This window comes from Microcebus murinus, chromosome 11 (genome assembly GCF_040939455.1).
Source record: "Microcebus murinus isolate Inina chromosome 11, M.murinus_Inina_mat1.0, whole genome shotgun sequence".
Lineage (NCBI taxonomy): Eukaryota > Metazoa > Chordata > Mammalia > Primates > Cheirogaleidae > Microcebus > Microcebus murinus.
The window spans coordinates 53809210-53836370 of record NC_134114.1 but is presented as its reverse complement, the minus strand read 5'-3'; the positions used below and the strand labels follow the sequence as shown (position 1 = coordinate 53836370).

The 27161-nt window shown below is 36.2% G+C and overlaps 1 protein-coding gene across 1 annotated transcript in view; it reads left to right on the top strand.

Annotated features, from left to right (window-relative positions):
* Positions 1-26631, top strand: part of ANKRD31 (ankyrin repeat domain 31) — a 101638-nt gene extending 75007 nt beyond the window's left edge. Inside the window, exons 18-26 of the mRNA XM_076007906.1 lie at positions 1959-2121; positions 3650-3765; positions 6501-6588; positions 6917-7013; positions 9401-10394; positions 11473-11613; positions 18454-18556; positions 21322-21393; positions 26486-26631. Of these exons, the coding sequence (XP_075864021.1) occupies positions 1959-2121; positions 3650-3765; positions 6501-6588; positions 6917-7013; positions 9401-10394; positions 11473-11613; positions 18454-18556; positions 21322-21393; positions 26486-26631 (1920 nt within the window). The remainder of the gene's footprint in view (positions 1-1958; positions 2122-3649; positions 3766-6500; positions 6589-6916; positions 7014-9400; positions 10395-11472; positions 11614-18453; positions 18557-21321; positions 21394-26485) is intronic.
* The last annotated feature ends 530 nt before the right edge of the window (positions 26632-27161 follow it).

Here is a 27161-nt window from a genome sequence, read left to right as displayed (position 1 = left end):
CGAATAGCTGGGACTACAGGCATGTGCCACTATGCCTGGCCAATTTTTTCTATATATATTAGTTGGCCAATTAATTTCTTTCTATTTATAGTAAAGATGGGGTCTCACTCTTGGTCAGGCTGGTTTCGAACTCCTGACCTCGAGCAATCCGCCCGCCTTGGCCTCCTAGAGTGCTAGGATTACAGGCGTGAGCCACCGTGCCCAGCCTGGATATGTCTTTATTGTGGTGTGCTGTTCTATCCATACATCATAAGATGGTTAGTAGCATATCTGACCTCTACCCACTAGATGCCAGTGGCACCCAGAGTGTACTCTGGGGCACAAAATCATCCCCAGTTGAGAACCACTGAGTTTTACATATAGATGATTGAACAGAATAGAGTATCTAGAAATAGACTGTTGCATATGTAGTCAGTTGGGTTTTGACAGTGGTGCAAAGGCAGTTCAATAGAAAAAGGATACTCTTTCAACATAAGGAGTTAGAACCTCCACATTTTGATTTGCAAAAAAAAAATGAAGCTAAAAAAAATGAACCCTTAATTGTCACCATATATAAAAATTTCAAATGGATCACATCCACTTAGTCTAGCTCCAACCCCTACCCCCAAGTACTCAAGCTATCTAGGAGCCTGGGAATCACCCTGCCAATCCCTCATAATGGGCACCTGAGCATTTCTCCTGGAGGCCTAGGAACAGGCCCACGCAACCTACAGCTACCACCACAGCTGGCACCCACACGCATACACTACCTGTGGGCCTGGGGACTGCCCTTTTCAGCCCATTGCAGCCACTAATGCCAGTATGGACTGTTTGGGAGCCAGAGGGTTGTCCCACCACTGCTACTGCCATCACCCATACCACCACACCCAATACCTGGGGCTCAAGCACTCTCCCAGCTGCCTAGTCCACTGCTGCCACTGGAAGCACCCAAATAAGCAGCCTGGAGACCCAAGAATCAGCATACTTGGATCTGCTAATACCAGTGCCAGCGTATGGCATCCTGGGTCTTTGAGTTACTCAGAGCAATCTTATTTATACGAGAAACTTTTCTTTTGAAAAAAATGTCACAACCTCTTTGACACTAGTTTCCTTTTCTTTAAAATGATGGGGTTGGAGCACATTATTTCTAAGTTTCCCTTTATCTTTAATAATATGTCTGTTATTTAGGGCACATATTTCCATAGGAAGAATATTAGAGTGGATATTAGGTTCCTAGGCTAGTTCACAAAACCTCTTGAACAAGTAGTATATTTAAAATATAGTCCAAATATTAATAGAACTTTATTCAACTATGTCTAATGACAATTTATAATACAGTTTATAATGCAATACAATCCTGAAGCAACTCTTGCCCCCTTTTCTATTCCATCCTCCGCACCTTGGGGAAGGGCAAGATGCTATGTTAAAGAAATAGGGTAAATCATTCTGGGTACCAGTAATTCCACATTTATATACAAGTGGCTTAATCTGCACAGTGTCTAGACCTGTGCTGTCCCATATGGTAGCTACTAGCTTCTTTTAGCTATTTAAATTTAAATTAATTAGATAAAATTTATTTCATCAGTTACATCAGCCACATTTCAAATGCTCAGAAGCCATACGACACTAGTGGCTTCTCTACTGCACAGAGCACATATATTAATAGAGCATTTTATTATGTCAGAAAGTTCTGAGCAGTACTGATCTGGAACTGGACCTACCTATGCCTACCTCTTACTGTAATGAAGGCAGCATATTATACTTTCATGTCATTGTGTTTGGTTCTTTTATGAGGACCAATCAGGATAAATCTATCAATCATTTTGATATATATCAAATGTAATAAAAAATTTTCTTGACCAGAATTTGAAATTTTTTTTTCCATAACTTTTAATGCTTGGTAGTAGTATCCTGTGATGAAAGTAGAAATGGTTCATCTTAGGTGTCTGTAGAGGTAACTTTGAAAAAATACCTTATAGGCAGCTGAGATTCTACTACAAAATGGAGCAAACCCTAATCAAAAAGATCAAAAACAGAAGACTGCTTTGGATGAGGCAGATGATGAAAAAATGAAAGAGTTGTTAAAATCTTATGGTGCTATTGAGACCAATAATACAGAAGAGAGTAATGTTATAATCAATGGTATGTATATCAATATTGCTTGCTATTTTATATAGGTATATACCATGTATGCCTTTGCTTAGGAAAATCTTCTAATTTGTAGAGTATAGATGTTTCCTATGTTTATTAAACTTTTGTGGTGTGACATGTTTAAATAAAATATATATCATTCATCAGTCAAACATTAATCTTCCTAACGTTGGGTCTGAAATAGAGACATAACCGAAACCAGGTAGATTAGTTTACCTGTGTGGGGCTGGAAAAGAGTGACATTATACTAAAATCTTTGCAACTAAGACTCCATTACTCAAAATTTATAATGATTTATATATATCAGTTGGACTTATGCCAACTTTTCAAGAATATAATCTAATATTAGCATATTAATCTGTTAAGCAAATATACTTGTATGTATAATAGTGAAAAGAATATTTATGGGAAAATTTTATAAACCATTTTTTAGCAATATCCTGCATTTTATTAAGTATTGAGGAGAAGGAATTGTTCTTCCTTTTCCCTCATGCTTGAGCCTTGACTCACCAAGGAAGATACTCAGGAACATCTCTGCCCTCACTATGAGGAAGAATGCTAGGGAGAGAAACCCTGTCACACACTTCTTCCCTAACCTACCAACATCCTTACCAACTATTGATTTTCAGGGGAATAATTACTGATATGATTGGTCAAAGCCAAAGATGGTCATTGTGTTATATTTTACTAGAAGGCTAGATCACATGCAGGTCAAGACCAAGGCTGGTACAAATTTCCTCTTTTTATTGCCTGCTACTATATAGAAAATCAAAGGATCCAAGCCTTTCTTAGGTCCCCAACTATTTCACCCTCCTTCTCTATAACCATATTGGAAGGTCCTCATGATTTAGATCAGCTTGGCTTTCTAGAGAAGCCCAACATTTGGAGTTACTGGGCACTCTGTTATGAAGTGTTATATCTATTCCTACATGTCTGTTGTTTTTTGTTTTCCTTAATCAAGTACCCAAGAAGGATGAAGGATATGGGGTATAATGATAATATGGAGAAAAGGAATCCAGAATGGGAAGAGAGTCCAAGAGAACTTTACAGAGGCAGTAAATCATAGTCATAGAGGCTAAGAGCATGGACTTTGGAATCGGATAAAATCTGGTTTCAATACTAGCTGTGTGATGTTGGGGAACTTCCTGAACCCCTCTAAGCCTCACTTTTCTGTTCTGTAGAATGAGTATAATAAACTACCTTCCTCAAATGATTCATATGAAGATTAAATGATTAATGGAAAGTGTTTGACATCCAGCATGTGACAAGTGCTCAGTAAATGTCAGTTATAAATAGTTAATAATAATGTGGTGCTAATTAATATGAAGCTATTATAATTGTGGACTTAATTTATCCTTCCCATCTCTGTCACCATTAAAACTGATAAAATGAAGCTAAATTTTTTGTTAAATTTCTTTTCTTTCTTTATTCTCTTGCTTCCCCCCCCCCACAATGTCCCAGATCTAAAAGCTAAAATTTTATACTTTCTTATTATATTTTCTAATTTTATTTTTTAAAGAAAAAATTCCTGCTGTCCGGTTAAAAAGACATAAACAGTGTTTTTGTGATGATGGAAAACCTGTTCATCCACCTTCCTTTTCACACCAAGGAGAAACAAGAGAAAACCTTCCTGTGGTGAGTAAAGTTGAAATTCTTTTCATTCTTCAGTCTAGAAAATGCCATTCTTTGGGCCAGCCAGGTATTGGCTATTGGTAACTTTCTTTTCATTTTAGGGACACACAGATTTAAAATAAGATTATCATAAGAAAATAAGATAGCATAATTGAACAGAATAAGCCAAGAAGATGTGCTATATGGTTAACTCTTAATTATTTGCATTGAATACAGACTTATGGATTAGTTGCTGTCCTTTACAATAAGCTTGAGTTTTAGCTACTTCCTGTCCCACAGACACTGCTACTTTATGAGTCTGTCTTCACTCACCCTTAAAAGTGTCCAGAATACATAGGATGTAGAAAAGATGATGGAACCCACACAGAGAAAAGGAATACAACTGGTTTAGCTTTTCTAGATCCCAAATGCTTTATAGTGATAGAATTTGCTGTGAAACCCACCATGTAAAGGTAGATTTTTACAAAAATAACATAAACAGTTGCTCAATAAAATATATATTGATTGATGAGATGGATATGCTAAGTCTGACAAAAACACAAAAAGTTTAACTAGGCACAAACTTGTTAAGCGAGGTAGCATCCTCAATGATGCTGAATAAGTGTTTTGAATAAACTAATGACATCTACAATAACAGCAAGACAGAAGGGAAATTTGGCACTAAAAGATGTTTTATTTGTGAATAGAGGCTTAGCTAAGGGCACAAATTCAGGCCTTTGGTTTGCTTTTATAACTATAAGCTACTGTATTAAGAGGTAAACCTTGGTTTTGTTTGTTTATTTGTTTTGCATATTTATATCTTATAGTTTAACTTTGATGCATTTAATAAATGACAGTAGTTAAGATTGTCTTACTAAATAATCAGATGATTTTATTATATACATTTTTTATATCACTTGTGGGCACCAAAGTAAAATTTCACAGAAATTTACTTCAGAAAGCTTTGAGGAGCTACACGTTTTAGAAATGAATGTGTATTGAGAGTATATTAAAGGATAGGTAATATGGGTCAATCCAGTCACCATTTATGAAGTAACAGCTATGTGGAAACAGTACACAAATATAAAAGCCATGTTCCTGCCTTGATGAGGAAATATTAATATAATATGTAAGACATTATGTATTATATATATAATATATAAGGTAATTCATAATGTCTTATACATTATATTTCATATATAATGCTAAATTATGTCACAATGAAATTCTTAAATAATTCTTAGAAAAGAGAAATTGGCATGGAATAGATAAATCAGAAGTATTATAAATAAAATGGGTTTTATACAATAATAATAAGTAGTTTTGCCTGTAATCCTAGCTCTTGGGAGGCCGAGGCGGGCGGATTGCTCAAGGTCAGGAGTTCAAAACCAGCCTGAGCAAGAGCGAGACCCCGTCTCTACTATAAATAGAAAGAAATTAATTGGCCAACTGATATATATATAGGAAAAATTAGCCGGGCATGGTGGCACATGCCTGTAGTCCCAGCTACTCGGGAGGCTGAGGCAGAAGGATCGCTCGAGCCCAGGAGTTTGAGGTTGCTGTGAGCTAGGCTGACGCCACGGCACTCACTCTAGCCTGGGCAACAAAGCGAGACTCTGTCTCAAAAAAAAAAAATAATAATAATAATAAGTAGTTTTTAGTGAGCTCTTAAGTTGTACTGGCATTGTCCTTAGCATTTTACATGCGATACTTATTGCTGGCAGACATAAGTAACTTGCTAAAGTCACCCAGCTAGGAAGAGTTGGAGTTAGGATTCACACTGAGGAAGTCTAGTTTGTTCCAGAGCCCACACCACAATTGTCTTTCTCGTAAGAAAGAGAGCAGTCTGGACAGAGCGAATTGAAAGCATTCCAGGCAGGAAAATTAGCACTGACAAGGGCTTGAAGGGGTGGTATTAAGTCTCCATTGTGAGTTTTTGAGGGAGTAGTGTTTGTATTTCTAAGATTATATGTGAGATTTTAATAGTGTGCAATGAGAGTCATAAAGCCTTAAAGTGAACTTGTTGCATGTGTGTGATCTTTAATATTCTTGCTGAGTTATTTATTTTTTTCTCCTATGACTATAATTTTAACAGAAGTCAGTGAGAAATTATGATATTTTTATATGGTTGCTGTTCTTACATTCTATTTTCCAGGAGATCTATATAAATAAGATATTAAGATATTAAAATGTTAAAAGAGGCCGGGCGCGGTGGCTCACGCCTGTAATCCTAGCACTCTGGGAGGCCGAGGCGGGTGGATTGCTCAAGATCAGGAATTCGAAACCAGCCTGAGCAAGAGTGAGACCCCATCTCTACTAAAAATAGAAAGAAAAGTAATTGACCAACTAAAATGTATTTTAAAAATTAGCTGGTTCCATGGTGGTGCATGCCTGTAGTACTAGCTACTCAGGAGGCTGAGGCAGAAAGATTGCCTGAGCCCAGGACTTTGAGGTTGCTGTGAGCTAGGCTGATGCCATGGCACTCTAGCCTGGGCAACAGAGTGAGACGCTGTCTCAAAAAAAATTTTTTAAATAAAAAATAAAATGTTAAAAGATATATTTAAGTTTACTTTTTTTCAAATCTGCAACATTTATTCAATTAAGTTATGCAAAGCATGAGTAGATTTTGAGCATAAAGAGAAATTAGCATTTTTAGGAGCACTTTCTTTAGCACTTTATTTACTGTGCATTTGTCAGTGGCATATCAGAGAACACATCTATCCCCTTATAATGAAGTTTCTAATATTTTTATCTGATAGCATCAGACGCTAAGTGCCATTCTGCAAGATATAGAAGAAAAACAAGAAAATTTATTAGCATTTGAAATAAAAAACCCTGAAGATGCAGGTAAATATGGATTCATACTTAAGTTTGATTGTTTCAGACATCCAAGGTCATTGCTACCTCATCTTCTTAAGGTATATGTTTACTTCAAAGCTCACAAGGGCTGAAAAAATGGTCTTCTATTTTAATACAGGAGTATTTAAAGTTCCAGGAATTATCTTTGAAAGTAACATAATTAAATACGTCTTTATAGATACCTGGGCCATTAATATTGGGGAAGAGGGCAGGGAATAATGGCTTTTTAAATTTAAAAATGGGGCTAAATCCTGTGTGACCAAATTTAACATTTACTATCCCTCAATTAACTAACTTTTTATTACCATATTTCTAGAACAGTACATTGAAAAAATGTTGAAGATAAAAGAGATTATGGATAATGTGCTTGGCAAACAAAAAGCAGAAAGAGATGATCTGGCTAAAAAATACAGGTAAGTGAAAAAAATAGGAGTGCTTTAGAGTTTCTACAGTTTAATCCATTTATAGCTGCAATACGGAGGCCTAGATTTTCTTAACAATATAAACTTTAAGACTAAAAAATGACTTTTTGAGGCTGTCTGTTACTTCTATGGGAATTATACTTGCTGGAAAGTTAATTTTCTACTTTATTACTTGAAATATTCAGAGAAGAACATTTTAATATCTTAAAAGGTTGTCTATAGTGAAAAATTTTTATGACTCTGGTCATGAATCCCACAGATAAATTTCTTTCCTTAGCACACTCAAATTTTCTACATTGAAAGTTTTTTTCTTTTTGCTATCACAGATGTCATCCTTCTAAGCAGTTGATTAATTGGTTGATTAATTTTGTATTTTATTATATTTCCAAAATCTCAGGGTCTTTAAAGAATTTTATCCTAGTTATATTAGTTATATAGCTCTTTTCATTTTTTGCATGAAAAAAATTTTATGTAATTCTTTTTGGGGCATTATTTTTTATTTGTTCTTCATAGACTTAGCTTATTTACATTTAATACTTCTAAATATTTCCTAACATATTCTTACCTTATAATCATTTGACATCTATAATTATTAATAATAACTATTCAGTTTTTTTCTGAACTTATTTAAAAATCAGTTTTCTATTTTTACTTGTAAATCTACTGTCTTTTATCCCTATTTTGATTTCCTCTCCAGTGAATAAGTTCCCTTCTATTTCCTGACTTGTTTTCCTGTCACTATAAAGCAAGTGTATGGCCTACAAATGGTAATTGACTATAGTGAATTTTCTAGAGGACTTTGGAGAGGGTTGCTTCAATTTTTCTTTAGTGTCCTATGGTTAGCAAAGTACTCTACCTAGAATTTTGGAAAGTTCCTGATCAGTTGGAGTTTTAAGTGTGTATATCAGTATATTGCTATAAGACTTCACATCTTGATATGGGTATCTAAAGAGAGCACCTTTGTTTTTTGTCTGAACTCCTTGTTTCATGTAATTTTAAGTGTGATATTATTTATTCCTTTTTTTCTTTCTCCTCTGTCCAGCATCTTGCATTTTATACTGCCAGTTGTTTGCTAATCTAATTTCTTCTTCTTGTTGCTTTTTCCACTTACATAGACTATTTCTTTTAACATAGTCTTCTGGGAGTTTAGTATCAACAACTTCGATAGGAGAGACAAGTTAGCTATACTATTGCTTTTCCTTGAAACAAGGGTCCAGGGGCCCCTGGTGGGTCTCTGAAACCATTTCAGAATATCTGTGAATTCAAAACTATTTTTTATGATAATACTAAGATGTTATTTGCTCTTTGGGCTCTCATTCTCTCATGAGTGTACAATGGAACTTTCCAGAGGCCATGTGATGTATATTGATATCAATATCATTACTCTGAAGGCTAATGGAATGTATGTTTGTGTATTCTTCTGTTTAAAAAAATTTCTCATTTTAAATTTCTAAAACAGTAAATATTGATAGATATAATGTATAAATATAAAAGCTCTTTGGGTTCCTTAATCATTTTTAAGAGTATAAATAGGTTCTGAGGCCAAAATTTGAAAACCACTGGAAACAAAGTGTCTAATAGCCTGAAGGTCCATGTGGGATGGGTAGGCAAAACCAAAAGACAGAAGTATAGAGATGTGATAAGACATTTTCTCTTCCACAGTCCTTAGAATCCTGAGAAATTTAGTCTGGGGAACTGCACAGGATGATGCTCAACTGGGTAGTCCCTCTGGACTTGAAAGTGTCTCACTACAGGTTTAAAGGGCAATTATAGTAATTATTTGATGAACTAACATTTCTCAGGTATAGCTGAGATATGATTATTCACAAAACAATCTTGGTCCTTCATAGCCAAGGGAACCTGAGTGGAACTTCCAAATTTTACTTCCTAGTATACCTTTCTACTTTATTTTTATTTTATTTTTTTAATTTAATTTAATTTAATTTTTTTAATTTAAATATGGGTGTCTAAATTTTTTGTTTGTTTGTTTGTTTTTCATCTTTCCACTTTAAACAGGTGAGCAAACCCCAAACTTAAAGAATAGTGATCCTCCTTAGCCACCAATTGCTACCTTCCTACCAAAGACTAATAGATATAACTCAAGTTTTGTTTGTCTTTTAGGGTTGACTCACAACTGATAATGATATGACTATAAAATCTGGATAACCACACAATCACCTCCTAAAAGAAAGGCAAACTCACTTACCTTAAATAAAAGAATCAGTTTCCTCTCAAAGGAAATACATTTGAAAATATTCTTTTTGTGTATTCTGAGCTGGTTAAAGTTGAGATGAAATATCTTTAGCATCTAAATTACTGCTAAAGAAAAGGTTTCTACTGTTATTGTATTTTTTTCCTCTTTCTGTTTCTTCCTATAGGGTATCCATAGAGTCATTTAAGCATGGAGCCCTGAGAGAACAACTGGCCAATCTGGCCACAAGACAGAAGAGCCTTTTAGTTGCAGCAAAAAAACAGAAAGAAATAAGCCTGAAAATTCAAAACTATAAGAATGTTACATCATTATCTGGTCTTGGTTTAAGGAAGCTGCCACCCAGCTCAGAAACCTCCAGTGAAAAGGACAGCCAAGAGCTTAACAGCCTGGAAAATTCAGTGCAACCCCAATCAGGTTCCTTTTCTCCTGTCAGTTTTGTTTCTGGAAGCATGCAGGAAGCACAGTTTTCTATAGAAACTTACAATTACAGCCACAATACCAACATTTGTCTAAATTCAGAGACAGTGAGAAGGGAAGAATTTTATGGAAATGAGATTAATTCTAAACAAAATGTCCATGATTCTACCTTGGATGGGTTATCAACATCCAGACATTCAGGTGACACTGGGATTAAATTACCATCCCAACCTGTTGCTTTTATTCCTGAAACAGAATATTCACAAAAAGAAAATGATCTTATAGAAACTACAGCCAAAAGGCATGAATTCTGTAGTTCTTCTGCAGTAACTGGCACATTAAATATTTCAGAAACCATGAGTGTATTTGCCCAAAATGATGCCCATCGATCAACTATTATTCGCAATCAGGACCTTTCCAACGTTCCAAAAAGAGGAAACAGGAAAACAGCTTCTCAGCAACCACCTTGGGGGGCATCAAAATCCCTGGCACGTCAAGGGATTGCTGTTTCAGGGAGTGATACTGTGCATGAGAGGAAAACATGTCTTAAAAAATTAGCTTCTACTGTTCCACATGTAAATGATAGCCAGAACTCCTCTTCCTCTGGGTCTGGGCATCAACATACTATAAAAAAGCCTTTAAACTACAGTACAGCTCCTAAAAAGAAATGTATGCAGATAAAAGATTTGATATTGATGGGCAGAATTAATCCAGGAAATAACATTCTGGAATTTAGAACACAGGTATTCTATTATTTCTTCCTCTAAAATCATGCACATTTTATAAGCTAACATGTTCTGAGGCATAAATTGCTCTACAGACAAATTCAATCAAATGTGGGCTCCTTCAAAGGTGTAATTCCCAAAGTCAGTGTTTGAAATTTATTATGACCCTAGGAAAGCTCTTGCCAGCTATCTCTTTTCCCAATTGTCTCTTGAAAACTAGCCAGGCTACAGTTTAGCCTATTATCTCTAATGAATCTGCCATTCTACTTTCAGTTGCCTTTTACCACTTCTGCTATTTCTGATGGTACCCTTGAATTTGAACTTCTCCATAATCTGGTGCAAATGAAGTTAGTTCCTTTGGGAGGAGGTTAGGATCTATCTGTTTTAAGGCCTCCTTCTCCTCCCAGGCAAAATCTCTGAGCTGTGGCCCTGGGCCTGGGGGTGGGGACAATGGTGATTTCTCTGTAAGTGATACCTTTGCTTTAGGAGGTGAGCACTCACTGGAGAGAGGGCAGTAGCCTCATATCTATTCAGCTTGCCTCTCCCAACTTGAATCCCCACCCTTGCATGCCCAGGCAAGGGTGCTCTGGGTCCCCTAGCATCAGTGATGCTGTGCCAAAGATAAAGTCTGTCTCATCACTCAGAGCTGGGCCAGAAGGGAGGCCCCACCTTTTTCCTGCAGTTGCCTGGACCTTAGCCTTAGGAACAGATAGCTGAGGGCAGGATGAGAAATGCTGAAGTTTTGTCTCTCCCAGGAAGATAGCCCTCTAATAGGGAGTCCTGTGGTCTTGACTAGAGCAATCTGGAGTAAAGTCTCCACCTCACTGAGCTGGGAGTGGGAAAGAAGGAAGCTATCATAGACTCTTACCTTTTTAACCTAAGTTTTGTAGATACTATTGAATAGATGTTTCTTTATTTGCTACATGCCTTTATGACCATTTCCAGATACTTTAAATATATCTATATCTGTCTGTCTATCTATCTAAATATATCAGGTGTTAGGATAAATCTGGTCCCTGTTACTCTTTCATGGTCAAAAGCAGAAGTTCACATATTTCAGCTGGATTTTATTTTATTTTATTTCATTTCACTTCAGGATACTACATACAAAGCCAGTATTTTAATAAGTGGTAAAATTAAGGTAGAAAATGGTCAGATTTATCAAAACCCAGTTACTTGGCTCAAGGATCTTCTGGGAGGTGAAAGTTATGTGACCTGGAATTATGCTTGGAGTAAGGTGAGTCATTCTTAAGTTTACCTTTAACTTCATATTCAAATGTAAAGGTATATATATTTTTTGATGATAAAACTTTTTTCCTTTTTAAGAAATCTGAATGGTCTCTAAGATAGTTTTTGTCCTCAAGTGTCCCTTCAGTGATATGCTACATTTTTTCTCCCACAACTCCTATTTGCCAGAATTCCCAATGGGCATGGTTACACAGATGCTTGTGCCTTCCCTTCCTTGTTCCTCACCTAGTATCAGAAACTTTAATACTGCTAATCTTCCCCTCTCTCCCCTCAAATGATTTCAGGTCTTTGTGACTTCATATAGAAAATTTAGGATCACTGGCATATTAATAATTTAGTTAATATGTGTTAATATGTCAGGTTTTAGTCTGAAATGCCGGTTCTTGACATGCCCATGGCCAAAGAATGACCAGACACACCAAAGTAAGACAAGCATGAAAATGAGGTTTATTGAAGAGAGAAAGATAGGATTATAGAGCAAGAGCAAGATACACGTTTCCAGAGCATGATACATATGCCACAGATGACAACTGGACCCATTGTCACAACAAAGGAGAGCAAATGGAAGGGCCGAAAAAGAGCCTGGTTATGGTCTGCTTCTTATTTTATAGTGCCTGGATTGGGACCTCCCTCATGGTTCAGAGGTCACCATGGAACCTCTTTGATTGGTATGGCAATTGCTCAAGATAGGATTAAGGTGAGGCAGAACCAAGATGGGGGCTTGGGGGCCCACCTTTGTCCTTCTTCCCAGGTGGGGTAATTGCACCAGGGCAACAGCACCCACTTTTGTCCCTCGGACACCCAGAATCCCTCACTATCTACCTAACAATTATTTTAATGAAATAAAGCAAAATCTCCTCCTAAATACAAAAGGAGTGGGCAAGGAGCAAGCCTATGACCTACAGAAATTATGGTGTACTTTTATGTTTGAAAATATCCTTATCCATGAATTGCTAGTCCTCCAAAAAGAAATATTTTCATTCAGACTTCCCAGACTTAGTAGCCTCTTCCTCAGTTCTGGCTTCTGTGTTAAAAGCCTAGTCATGAGTAAAACCCTTGAAGTCTGGCATTCATCTACTTCCAGATGTCCATGGCACCCCTTCAGGGACAGTTTTAAATGATTCACCCAGGAAAGTAAGAATCATCAGACATCCACCCTTACTCTTTCGAAGAGTAGAAGATACATTTGACCTCTACTAGCCATTACAGGCAGCCTTAGTACACCAGTAATAGGAGGCACAGCCTCCCCTCCTCTTTTTCATTCATCCCAGCTCTACCCACCATTCGTCCTAGTCTCTGCCGTGTCCCAACTCTGCATTCTGTTCCCTTAGACCTTTGTGGCCAGTGCTTCTAGTGCTGTGTTTCATTTCCTTCACTTACATCAGCACATTCTGGAATGTGTCTACTATATAGTCTCTCTGATTTTTTATTTTCCTTAAGTTTTGCGTATTTCTCACCCGTGGAGTCTTCAGGCCATCTACTTTCAGTTCACCTTAGTTCCTTTGCCCAATATTAATAATTAATTTCTTGCCCATGGAAATCCCTTTTTATTACAAAAGTTTCTTAAACTCGTGATAGATTATACTGTTTTGCTGAAACTGAATCTTGCTCACAGGACAGATATATTGAATGCTGTCATTTGGGTTCTTTTGAGCTTAATATGCCTGTACTACAGTATGCCCAGTGATGACTCAAGTCTCCCACTCTTTTTCTCTATTGGCACTACAGGATTTCCTGCCTTTGAATAGCTGGCTGTGACATTATTTGGCCCTCACTCTGTACTAATGCCTCATGTGCATATCACATTGCCTCTGGTGTTTTCTCATCAGCCATGTCAATTATAGTCATGCTGTTTAGCACCTATATGATAGTGAAGCCACATGCAAATGTGGGCACAAAAAAGAGCAATTTTTGGATATAAGATATTCGTACAGATTATCTGAACAGGCTTAGATTATTTTTTAAATTAAACAAAAAATGAAAGCAGAATTTTAAAAATTACTGTGGGCACTCACATACTTCTAGTTAATGCCTACAGATGAGAAACGTTACTACAGGGAGTTTCTTTACAATATTTAAAACTCTTTTAAAGTCTTCTTTTTTAAAGTTTACCACAGAAACCTCTGCCTCCTCTTGTTTTGGACTAACTCCTGAATTCACAATCACTTCTTGATGAAAGGAGCTTTTTGCTACATTGGCAAATGTAAACATTTCTATTGACTAGTTCTAAGAATAGTGGTGAGGTATGAGGGTCAAGGGTGGTTGGTTGTTAGGCAAGAAATGCCAGAAAACTTGTCTTGCCCTGCATCAGAGTGACAGAGCCATTAGACACAGAGATGACTCATACCTCCCTTGCCAAGGAAATCCTGGTGCTTACTCCCAGCAGGCATCACTGACTTCTGCTTCTGCAGCCTTCCAGTTGTTAGACACCATTCTGATGTGGTAGAGTGATTTCTGTGTGAGAGGAGACAAGACTAGTTCCAGGTTCCACTCTTTATACATTATATGATCTAGACAATAGTTTTCAGTCATGGTTACACATTAGAATCACTTGAGGGGCTTTTAGAAACTACCAGTGCCTAGCAGACTCCAGCCCCATAGCTTTTGATCTAATAGTCTGGGTTATTTTTTTAAAAGCATTCCAGGCCAGCTGTGGTGGCTCACACCTAACACTATGGAGCCCAAGATGGGAGGATTGCTTGAGGCCAAGAGTTCCAGACCAGCCTGAACAAGAGCAAGACCCCATCTCTACAAAGAATAGAAAATTTAGCGGGGCATGGTGGCATGCACCTATAGTAGTCCCAGCCATTTGGAAAGTTAAGGCAGGAGGATCGCATGGGCCCAAGAGTTTGAGGTTGCTGTGAGCTATGATGATACCACCATACTCCGGCCCAGGCAACAGAGTGGGAACCCTGACTCAAAAAAAAAAAAAAAAAAAAAAAAAAAGCATTCCAGGTGATTCTAATGTGCAGCCTAGAGTGAGAATCATTGATTTAGATCAAGTCATTTAGCCTTTCTGAATCTCAGTTTTCTTGTGTATAAAATAAGGAGTTCTAGATGGTTTTTAAAGCCCTTCCATCTTGGAGAGTTTTAGGACTTGAATGGCACTGTGTGGTTTATAAGGCACTTTTATATAACAACTTTATGAAGCAGAAAGATTAGCTATTAGCCCTGTTTAATGGATGTGAAAACAGAGTTTCAGGAGGTTAAGTGACCTGATTAGGCCAGTAAGTGCCAGAACCAGGACTAGAACCTGATTTCCTGATTCCCTATATACTACTTTCTGCATTTATAACAATGGCACAAGGGAGGCCCACATTCCTTTCATTTTAATCAGGTTGCTCTGAGCTCAAAAAAGCATGCAGTAATATCTAGCCACTTTTATGAATGTATACAAAGCCTCAGTCTTATGCAGTAAAAATTGCCCACTTCCACAGAAAAAATACTTTTCTAGGATACGATTCCACTATGAAAGTCAATAAAAATCATAATAATGGCAAAGACAGTTCAATTTTATGAATATCCAAGAGTGGATTGATGCGGATGAAAAGTAGGCTGCTATTTTAAAAAGTATAAAAATGTGTTATTGTCATTATTAATTGCTTTTTAAAAGTAGGAGCACTAGACAGATCTCTTCTGCAAGCACACTTCCCATCCAGATGCCTCAATAAACTTCCACCCTTATTTCCACCCTTTCCATTCCTTTGGATTTAGTGTTGAATTTTGTCTATAGTTCCCTCCTCCTACCCCCATCCCCCACTTTTAAAAAAGGTTCTTCCCACCACCATGATTAGGAATATCAAGATATGGAAAGGTTGCGGGGAATATAGCTAGTAAGAAAAATTGTTCATCTGGACACACAACCAGACTCATTCAGTCAGGGGAAGGAAGGAGGAGATGGTTAGAGATATGGACCTCTTTTAAAATATCTAGGAGTTAGGAATCCTGTAAACAAATAACATGAAGAGCCTTCTCTTGCCTCTGGCTGCATGGAGTGTTGGGGATATGGAGAAGGAGACCCTGGAACAGGGAGGTGGACACTATGAAGGTGAACTTTATCTATGTAATTTCCCTAGAATCAGCTCGTCCAAGGAAGTTACTATACTTTGAAACTTCTTTCTGTCTTATATTCTGAATTCCTAAAGAAATATTTTATTTGAGAAACATTTTTATTTTCTTAGCCAAAATGTTGTTTGCATCACAACAAACTTAAAAAAAAAAAACAACCCTACAGTTTTCTTTTGTTTCTTTGCCTTTTTTCTACCCTGAGTTTTTTTTTTTAAAAAAAAAAACCAATTATCCTTTCTTCTTTCTTCTCTTGGGGTATTGAAAATTTGCAAGACTTGCTTTTTAAAACTTGCAGTAGAAATTTTTTTTTTTTCCAAGACAGAGTCTCACTTTGTCGCCCGGGCTAGAGTGAGTGCCGTGGCGTCAGCCTAGCTCACAGCAACCTCTAACTTCTGGGCTCAAGTGATCCTTCTGCCTCAGCCTCCCGAGTAGCTGGGACTACAGGCATGCGCCACCATGCCCAGCTATTTTTTTCTATATATTTTTAGTTGGCCAATTAATTTATTTCTATTTAGAGTAGAGATGGGATCTCGCTCTTGCTCAGGCTAGTTTCAAACTCCTGACCTCGAGCAATCCGCCCACCTAGGCCTCCCAGAGTGCTAGGATTACAGGCATGAGCCACCGTGCCCAGCCAGGCATAGGCCCATTTCTGAGGAATAAGGAGGATTTTGCTGTAAAGCTTCAGGGAAAGCATCAGTGGCCTTAGGACAAAACACCCCTTATACTTCTACCTTTTAGAAAAGCAAGACCACAACAACCTACACATATCCTCACAGAATATATCTTATACCAAGCTCCATCTCTCTTACATGTTCTCATATGGGGAAAGATGGCATTCCATCAGCTGCCCTTCATCAAAATGGGTTTTGGATGGCAAAGTTGTTGAGATCACTGGAGGCTATGTAGTCTAAGACCCTCAGGAGCCTATCCTGTAGCTCCTTCTACCATAGATTTGGAGCCAAATGAGATTTAGTTCAGGATTCAAACTTTGAGTCATATGCAAATGTGATGACTGTTTGCTCGTATGCTTTAGCCAACTGGAAGTTTTATACAGACACTAACTTGAAATGCAGTTTCCAGAAGTGATCTAGAGCCTATTTGAGGTCTATTCATTAACCTATTCAATAAATCACTTCTACCTTATGAAAAGTAGATTTTTAACTCAGTGGATTTTCTTAAGGCTGTGTTATTTGTATGTCTGAATTATTCCTAGTGGTATGTGTAAGTCACCTAATATTACCCAGCACTAACTGATAAAAATATTTTTTAAGTCTGAGATATAGGTGAGAACACATTGAGCCTGATAGGTATGTAAAGTGTGTTGGACATTGTCAGACCATAACATGTACAAAATCCATTGTTTCAATGGTTATTTGGAGAACTGACAAATGGCATTCAGGGATTTCTCCTCTACTTCTTTCCGTGACAAGTGAGGAGGGATTGGCACACTGGGTAGGCTAGTCTGTTCTGTTTCCATTACCAGGCTTTGTTTGGTCATGGAATGGAGCACAAAGGGTGCCTGCCTATACCTTACTAATCCCCCCAGACCTTCCTCACTCTGTCCAGTTTAACAAGTATTTATTGAGCACTCCGATATACTAGACAGTATGGCAAATGCTTTTCATGCATTATCTCTTTTAATCCTCACAACTGTGGCAAATGCTTTTCGTGCATTATCTCTTTTAATTCTCACAACAACTTCATAAGCTGGAGGTACTTGTTTTACAAACACACAAACTGAGGCTCAAAAGAATTTATGAATCTTGCTTAAGAATTGGGACTTCAGAGTCTTTTACGTTTTACCCAGTATTGTCAGGCACTATGTGAAGTACTGAGGGTATAAAAATAAATATGACATAGACCCTGCCCTCAAGGAGCTTATGTTTTAATGGAAACAGATACATTAAAACATAGTTTCATTTAAATTATATACATAAGTGCTGTGACAGAAATATGAACACAGAAGTTATGGGAGCTTAGAAGAAGAAGGTCATTGCTTGAGCTTAAAAGATATTGGAAGAAGAGATGTTTGAGTTGAATCTTGATACTTTGCCCACAGTGAACCTAGCCTCTGGACTTATATTATTAGATTGCCCTACAGCTAAGAATAAAGAACTCAAAGACACTTAGGCCCAGGACATTTCTGGTAGGTATTTGCCAGTCTGTCACAGCCCCACCCATTCATGTGTAGATATATCTAAGCTCTGACCTTTTGGGCTGATAATAATATCTAAGTTCACAAACACACAAAAACATGGATATATAGACATGAAATGTTATTAATTCAATCATCTAAATATATGATTTCTTGAAAAGTACCATTACTTTTATGGCTTAATTTTATTGATGTAACATCAATTTTTTAAAGTTATAAAGTAGCAGGTGCTGGATTAATGGTTGTTAAATAAGTGAATGGATAAGACAATTAATGATACACGAGAAAGGTCAACAATTTTTTTCTGTAGAGGGCCAGATTATAAATGTTTTGGGCTTCATGGGCATATGGTCTGTCACAGCTACTCAATTCTGTTGTAGCATAGAAGTAGCCATAGACGTTAAGTAAATGAATGAACATCACTGCATTCCAATAAAACCTTATTTACAAAATAAAGTGGTAGCCTGGATTTGGCCATGGGCTATAGTTTACCAATCCATGATATATAATAATAAATACTTTATAAAATTACAATTTTCATTAGATAGGTGTATTTGACTCTTAAAGAATATATGATTTTTAAATTCTGTGCTTAATTATGTGCAGGTAACATATCTTGGGAAGGAGCTTTTAAAGTATGTTTCTGAGGAAGTACCCATACTTCCAGAACCAAACTTGGTATCTCAGCAACATCAAACTTGTCTTCCAGGTATGTACAGATCAACATCCGTTTCTTACTTATGAGATAAAAACACCAAACCTACTGAAAAAGCACTCCTTTGGTTTTTTTTAATCTTTTTTTCCTTTGATGTAAAATTCACAATTACCTATTTAAAGTGAACAATCCAGTGACATTTAATACATTCACAATATTGTATAGCTACCACCTCTGTGTAGTTCCAGACACTTTTATCAAGAAACCCTGTAACTACCAGAGTAACCATGTTACTCTGCATCCTGTACTTTCCTCAATCCCTGGGAACCACCAGTCTGCTTTCTGTATGTATCAGTTTGCCTATCTGAATATATCATATAAACGAAAACATACCATATGTGACCTTTTGTGTCTGACTTATTTCAATTAGCATAATGTTTTTGAAGATCATCCACTTTGTAGCATGTATCAGTATTCTTTTTGTGGCTGAATAATATTCCATTATATGGATATACCACAATTTGTCCACTCATTATTTAATGAGTATTTAGGTGGTATCCACGTTTGGGCTATTGGGAATAATACTTCTATGAATATGCATTTACATACATTTACATGCATTTTTTGAGTACCTGATTTCAGTTCTTTTGTATACAGATCTAGGAATGGAATTATTATATAGGTTGAGCATCCCTAATTCAAAAATCCAAAATCTGAAATTCTTCAAAATCCAAAATTTTTGGAGCACTTGCATGATGCTACAAGTAGAAAGTCCCACATCTGACCTTATGTGATGGGCTGCAGTCAAAACACAGTCAAAACTTTGTTTCATGCATGAAATTATTAAAAATATTATATAAAATTACCATCAGGCTATGTATATAAAGTGTACATGAAACATAAATGAATTTCATATTTAGACTTGGGTCCCATCTCCAAGATATCTCATTATGTATATAAAATATTCAAAAATAGAAAACCCAAAACACTTCTGGTCCCAAGCATTTTGAGTATGATAAGGGATACTCAGCTTGTATCATGTAATGATTCTATGTTTAACATTTTGAAGAATTGTCACACTGTTTTCTACAGCAGCTAAACCATTATTATTCCTTTTCTTACATCAAGCCCCAATAATTCTTTCCTCTCCCAATTTTAACACCTAATCCACCCTAACCTCTTAAGATCTTTCTCTGTTTCAAGAACTGACTTCATAATAGGATGCATTCTCCCCAGTTTTCTGAAGATAGCCTCGAAAGTGCTTTTCATTATTTTTGAGAAACAGACCAGGTAACAATAATAATTGTAGGGAAGCTGAAGTGCTTAAGAAACTGGAAGGAGTTCTTGTAGTTCTTGTAGGTTCCTAACCTGGTTGCATATGTACCTAATCAAATCATGAGGTAAGGCCCTAGATTTTTAGTGACACTCAGCCAGCCTAACTATAGACTTTGGATGTCTAGTAGTATTTGATTTCTTATGCAGATGATAATTTGACAGCCCTTTGCTTTGATTCTACCAAAGCACTCTCTCTTCCCCCACCCACCAATACATCTGAAGGAAAACCCAGCAAACCCTTTCTCCTTTTAGTTTCTAACCCGATGAGTCAAAGCAGAACTGTAGGTTCTTTCTGATATCATAAAGGTCATCTATTCTTCAGATTTTCTAGTTCTAGGCAGGCATCTCAAACTCCAACCAGGCATCTCCTTCCTCAGAGGGCACATAATTCCCATCAAGTGTGCACGAAATTAGAAATAGGTTCTGAACTGTTGCCTTATAATATAAACAGTTTTCCTGTTATTGTGGGGCCTAAGAATCTACAGGCAGATCCCTATTGGCATTCCGTAGGCTGCTGTTAGAATTTTGTTTGATTAGGTTTTTTTTTAGAGACAGGGTCTTACTCTGTCACCCAGGTTGGCAGGCTGGAGTGCAGTGGTGCAAGTCATAGCTCACTTCAGCCTCAAACTCATACCAGGCTAATTTTTAAAATTTTTTTGTAGAGACAGGTTCTCAATATGTTGCCCAGGCTGGTCTCAAACTCTTGCCCTCAAGAGATCCTTCCACCTCAGCCTCCCAACTCTACTGGGATTACAGGAATGAGCCACCACACCCAGCTTGATTAGGATTCTTTTATAGCTGTTTATGTGGTACTTGACAGAAATCCAAAGACCTGACAAGTTAGAAAAATGTAAAACTCTCTGCCCCTATTACAAGACAAGCATGCAAGAGAGAATCTTTCCCTCTTCTGCATATAAAAAATATGGTCAGCTGGGCATGGTGGCTCACGCCTATAATCCTAGCACTCTGGGAAGCGGAGGGGTAGATTGCTCAAGGTCAGGAGTTCAAAACCAGCCTGAGCAAGAGTGAGACCCCGTCTCTACTAAAAAAAAAAAAAAAAAAAAATAGAAAGAAATTAATTGGCCAACTAAAAGCATATATAGAAAAATTTAGCCGGGCATGGCTTGAGCCCAGGAGTTTGAGGTTGCTTTGAGCTAGGCTGACGCCATGGCACTCTAGCCTGGGCAACAGAGTGAGACTCTGTATCAAAAAAAAAGAGAAAAATATGGTCATGGAAATCATGGCTCTGACACTGAGAGACCAGAAAGTCTAAAAAAAAAAATAAGTCCATGTGGCTTCACCAGCCTACCTGGGATCACAAACATAATCTGTTCTCTTATACTTTTTGATGATCATACTCTTCAGAATAGTGTCTTTTTTTGGGAATAAGGGTACCCCATAGCTAGGGTGACCATACGTACTGGTTTGACCAGGTCAATCCCTAATTCAGCAAAATTATTACTAACATTCCCTTTCACTTTCAGAAGCACCTTGTTTAGATGACCCAGTACAAGAACCAAGCAAATTGGTGTTTGAGAAAACGAAATTTGGACAAGGTAAAAAAAACAAAAAAACTTTTCAATTTCATTTGCTTATGTAAGAAATGTTTAGGTTCTACATATTGTGCAGCTAGATCAGATAGGTCAAATATTATGCATATCAATCTGTATTATAAATAATTGCTGGTTACCTCATTTTTATTTCCTGATAGTCTAAAAAAATCTTTGAGAGAGACTTTTAGGGACTCTGCTTCCTCCTATATTCCCAAATGCTTGGCACACCACCATAGCTTCCCAATAAATGTTCATTTAATAATGTTCGTTAAATAAATGAATGAGTGAATGAGTGAGTGAAAGCATTAATATGATCCAAAGCACTGGTGTTTTAAAACTGGATTTGTTTAGATTGACTGTCTTAATAGGTGGAACATGCCTAGATCTTACAGATTATAATGGAATTTGTGGTGAAGATTTCAACCAATGGTCAATAGGATTTGGGTTAGTTAATATTATCTCCTTTATCTGAATTTGCTGTTTCTAATTGTAAGATATAAGAGTGATAGCCCATTATATTTTCTCAGCCACAAATTTAAAAGAGAACCTTCCCTCTCACTCTCCCTCTTTATGAGAAATCATAAGGAAATCTTTTTAGCTTTGTGAATCAATATGTCCTAAACGTATTTAATTAGATGATATCTATTAGCATTCCACAGAAGAAATAATAGAAGCCTCAATGTCTACCTTATTTACATATCATTTTGAATTCATGGTATCAAGAAAATCCTGAATCATGAAGATAAATGATAAAAAATTTTAATTTTGCCATCTTAAGATTTTCTTCAGTGAATCAGAGACAATGAAAGAGCTTTATTCTGAATTCTGCACAAAAAAACTAATTAAATTGGTAACTCAAGTCAATGTATTGATGAACTCCAGAGTGTTGAAACGTGGTATATTAACACATTGGAGGGGATGTGTTGTTTCTAATCAAGGACTTCAAACATAAAAACACAAACATTTTAAAAAAAATTTGTCAATGAAACCCCTTGAAGGATCCTTTATCTCTAAAGTCCTTATAATCTTTAAAATGGAGTGAGTCTATGGTGCATTTTCCCTTAAAATTTCACAACTTCCTCCCAAGCCTCTCACCTTTTTGCCTGCTTGTTCCTCTTTTGTGTTACTAAGAGAATCCTCACTGATATTTCAGTAAAAACTGGAAGGGAAAAAAATAAACATTCCTAAACTGCTATTGAATTTGTTATCATTAGACATGGACATATTGACTTATTTTTCACAAGGTTATTTATTTGGGGGTGATAATTTTTTAACTGACAAATAATTGTACATATTCATGGGATACATAGTGATATTTTGATACATATAACATATAGTGTTCAGATCTAAATAATTATAATATCCATCATCTCAAACATTTACAAATTTTTTAAGATAGCTCACATTTCATTTTTTACCTAGAAAGCCAATTTTATATATTTATGTTCCCTGTCACCATATTACCAAGATACTCAAAACACATTAAGCAAATGTTTTCATCTAAGCCAAAAAAAAAAAAAAAAAGGATCAAGTATCACCTGAGGCCCATCATTTATTTTATTTTTTTATTTTATATTTCTTTTCTTTTTTCTGGTTTATCCACGAAAGAAAGGAATTTTTAAAAATTAAAAAAAATTTTTTCCATTGTTTCTTCTCATTTTTTTAAATTTCAATAGATTCAAGGGGTACGAGTGTAGTTTTGTTTCTTGGATGTTATATAGTGGTGACATCTGGGCTTTAGGTGTACCCGTTACCCAATAGGTAATTTTTCATCCCTTTCCCCCGTCTTATCACCCTGCTTTTTGAGTTTCTGGTGTCTATTATGTCACTCTGTATGACCATGCATACCCATAATTTAGCTCCCACTTACAAATGAGAACATGTGGCATTTGGTTTTCTATTCCTGAGTTACTTCATTAGGATAATGTCAAGCAATCATTTAATACACACTAATTATATTTTCTTTCATGAGGAGCTAATATCATTTGTGCATTTAAAAATAGAACATGCTTTTCTAGGAAAAATAAGCTTTTTTTGTTTTTAGTAAAACAGTCTTTGGGATACTTTTAATCTGTTGTAAATAAATGAAATGGCTTTAAAGACAGAGTTTTCTTCATTTCAAGGTTGTTATTTTGTTTCATTTCTTAGTAAAAGTATATGTAATAGTAGAGCACAAACATTCACAGGTGCTTCTGTTTTATGTGGTTTAGAACTTTTTAAACTTTGAACATACGAGGAAGATGGGTACCTGATAATAGTGCTGAGGGTGTTTATTTCAGCACTTATTTACAACACTTGAGTCTTTATTATTTCAGTTGTAATTTTTTTCACTCTGGTGTCATAATTAACACTCCTTTAACTTAATTCATAAAGTACATAATATATCCACCGATAGGAGAAGAAAGAGAAGAAAATTAAGTATTTGTTGATCATCTACCTTGTCCCAAGCCCTCTGCTGGGTTATTTTATATATATTATGCAATTTAGGAGCTTCTTTTTAGTAGAATTCTGAGGTTTACTTTCATACAACCAGATATGCAAAAAACCTGAACACTTTACATATAAAATCAAATACTCTTTACCCAATTAACCTTAATAAACCACCTATTAGATTTCAGCCCCCAAATAGTTTTAAACTTCTAAGTAATTATACTTCAGGTCTACTTCTTGATTCTAGTACAGCTTTCACAGATGGCTTTTGATCTTATCAATGTAAATCTATATCAGATTATTAGTTTTAAATATCAAATCATGTAATACTCTATCACCATAATTATCCTTTAGGATCTCTAAAAATTTTTAATAGACACTTTTATAGTCCTAGAAATTTTAGTGGATGTTAAATATATGAAAGATGCTCACGCTACGTAGTAATCAAGAAAATGCCAATAAAAATAATAGAGAGGCTAGACACAGTGGCTCACACCTATAATTGTGGCACTTTGGAAAGCTGAGGCAGGGGGATTGCTTGAAGCCAGGAGTTCGAGACCATCCTGGACAATATAATGAGACGACCCTGTGTCTATAAAAATTTTTTAAAAATTAGCTGGGTGTGGTGGCATGCATCTGTAGTCCCAACTACTCTGGAAGCAGAGGCAGGAGGATCGTTTGAGGAAAGGAGTTTGAAGTTGCAATGAGCTACAATCACACTACTGCACTACAGCCTGGATAGCAAAGCAAGACCCAGCTCTAAAAAAATAAATTAATAAAAATAATAGGGAAATTTTGTTTACCATCAAAGTGGTAAAACTTAAAAAGCTGATAATGTTCAGTGTTAGCAAGGATGTAGAGGAAAAGAACAGGTACTATCGTAAGTGCTGTCATATACTATTGGTAGTAGTATAAAAGGATGCATTTGGGAAAGTACTGTGGCAGAAACTTTTAAAATTTAAAATATTTACAAATCCTTCAACCCAGTAATTCTGCTTCTGAGTATCAATCCTATAGAAGTATTGGTACATGCCTGAATAGTAAAAATTGAGTAAATTATGAATTATAAATAAATAAAACTAGGTACAGATACATTAAGTTGGTCTTATCATAACCAAAGTAGGGGACAGTATCTCAGGAGAAAATGACTAGTGGAAATGATAGTGTTTAAATGATGAAATTAAGCTAACATTGATGAAATGAATTTAAATCAATATTTAAAGCTTTATTTCTATGGTATTTTTCGAGACAGGAAAGTTCCCCATCCCCTATTTCTGTGGGATATCTTGTTATAGGAGGTCTATAAAATAAAGCTACTAATAAAAGGAATTATTATGTTTACATATGGATCAGGTATAAAAAAGTTAAAATTCTTTGGATTATAATTGACATTTAAAACCCAACTCAGACTGGCTTAAACCCCCCAAAAATGAATTTTATTGACTGATATACATGAAAGACCAAGAACAGTTTTCAGGTTTTATCCACGGTTCAAAGAGCATCATGAAGTACCCAGTTTCTCTTGCTTACCATTTCTTTGATCCATTTCCTCATTTTGGCTCCATCCTAATAGTCTTTCCTCTCATCATCCCAGGGCTACATGATTCCAGGTTCAAGCCTAGAGACAAAGAGTATGTATGTGACTTTTCCCTGAAAGACCCACAAAAATTTCATTGCATCTCATTTACCTCTGAATGGGTCATGATCTTATCCCTGAATCAATGCTTATTCACTGATTGGCTTAGATCTAAATCCATCAGGGATTGAGAACAACCCTACCAGGAGAACAGGGGCTAAATATGGGGAAAATGATGGTCATATATAGGCAAATAATGGTGAGTCACTACAGGAAAGACATGGGTACTAGGCATCAAAAACAGTAGATACCCTGCAGATGAATGAAGCTCTTAGACCATATGGTATGTCTAACTAAACCACCTGGTGGGGGTCACACTAATATTGGTGCTATCTGTGGAATAAGATTCAATTTGCTGGATGATGTATAGCTCATAGAGCCAATTTCTGAGACAAAATCTCTCTGAGACTATCAGAAAGCTTGAAGAAACCAGTTTTAGGATCATTGACCCCTTAGACTGGCAGAGCCAAAAGGAACCTTCTTGATCTTTAACCTTTTCACCTCTTAGAGAGATGGAAGTCTGGAGAAGCCATATAAGTTGTTTGAGATCACATACAAAGATTATGGCAGAGTCAGGACTAGAAAATTGGCCATCTACCTTCTAGCCTAAGACTCTTTTTAGTAATAAATAACAATAATAATAGCTAATATTTATTATTTGTTATATGCCAGGCAGTATGCTAAGTGTTTCACATGCAAAATCTCATTTCATCATCATAACTGTTTTATTCTCAATTTGTTAGAAATTGAGGACAGAGCTACCTTCAGAGGCTTCCTTTAATATACAGCTACCTTCAGAAGCTTCCTTTTCTTGGTGAAAACATCTCTCTCTCTTCCAAGATCAGCCCATGCTGGTTTATAGCTTTGTCTCAGGTACAGAAAATGGAATGCATGAAGAAGGTCTTGGTCAGAAAACCTGTCATGTATGCTCTCACATGGACTTTACTGGATTCTAGGATTTGTAATAACTGAATTTAAATCTTACATTTAAAAAGGCAGTTTTTAATTTGTCGATACTTCTTTAAATAGGAACTTCCAGAAAATCAATGCAAACCATCCCACAGTATCTACAAATAAATGAAATACTATTATTCAGCGATCAAGAATTTCTCCCATGCCAAATAATGGATCAGCATTGGAAGTTCTATGTGGAATGTGAAGAACTAACATTCTAAAGCCTTCTTTCTTAATAATTTATTAAGTACTTGCTCAAATTATCAACAAATGTTTGTATTTCATCTTGTGTGGTCTGGTGGGCCTATTTTAACAACTACTTTTTGGGTTGCTACTTAATATGTATGTTTACTGTTAGGAGGAATAATATAACTCTTCAGCTATTATAGTAAAATTAATTGCTTTTTTGCCATTGAAATAAAAGCATGTTTGAATTAGACCATATTGACTCTGTAGCTTTCCTTTTACTAACATAAACTTAAAACCAACATTTCAATCAACACCTCTACCTTTATATAAAAAAACATTGTTCCTTAAGGGAAGTGAAGATACAAATAAGAGTGATCTTTGGGTAATTGGTCCTGAAAAGGCCCAGGTTAAGTGAATCCACTTAAAATAAGAACTTAAGGTTCCCCCATTTACTTTGAAATTTATCTCAAAACCAAAATGTAAAATTATGAATGGGGCTTATTTTAAGTTTTATAAAATTTGGTGTAGATGCAATTATAACTGCAAAATCTTAGATCAAAAG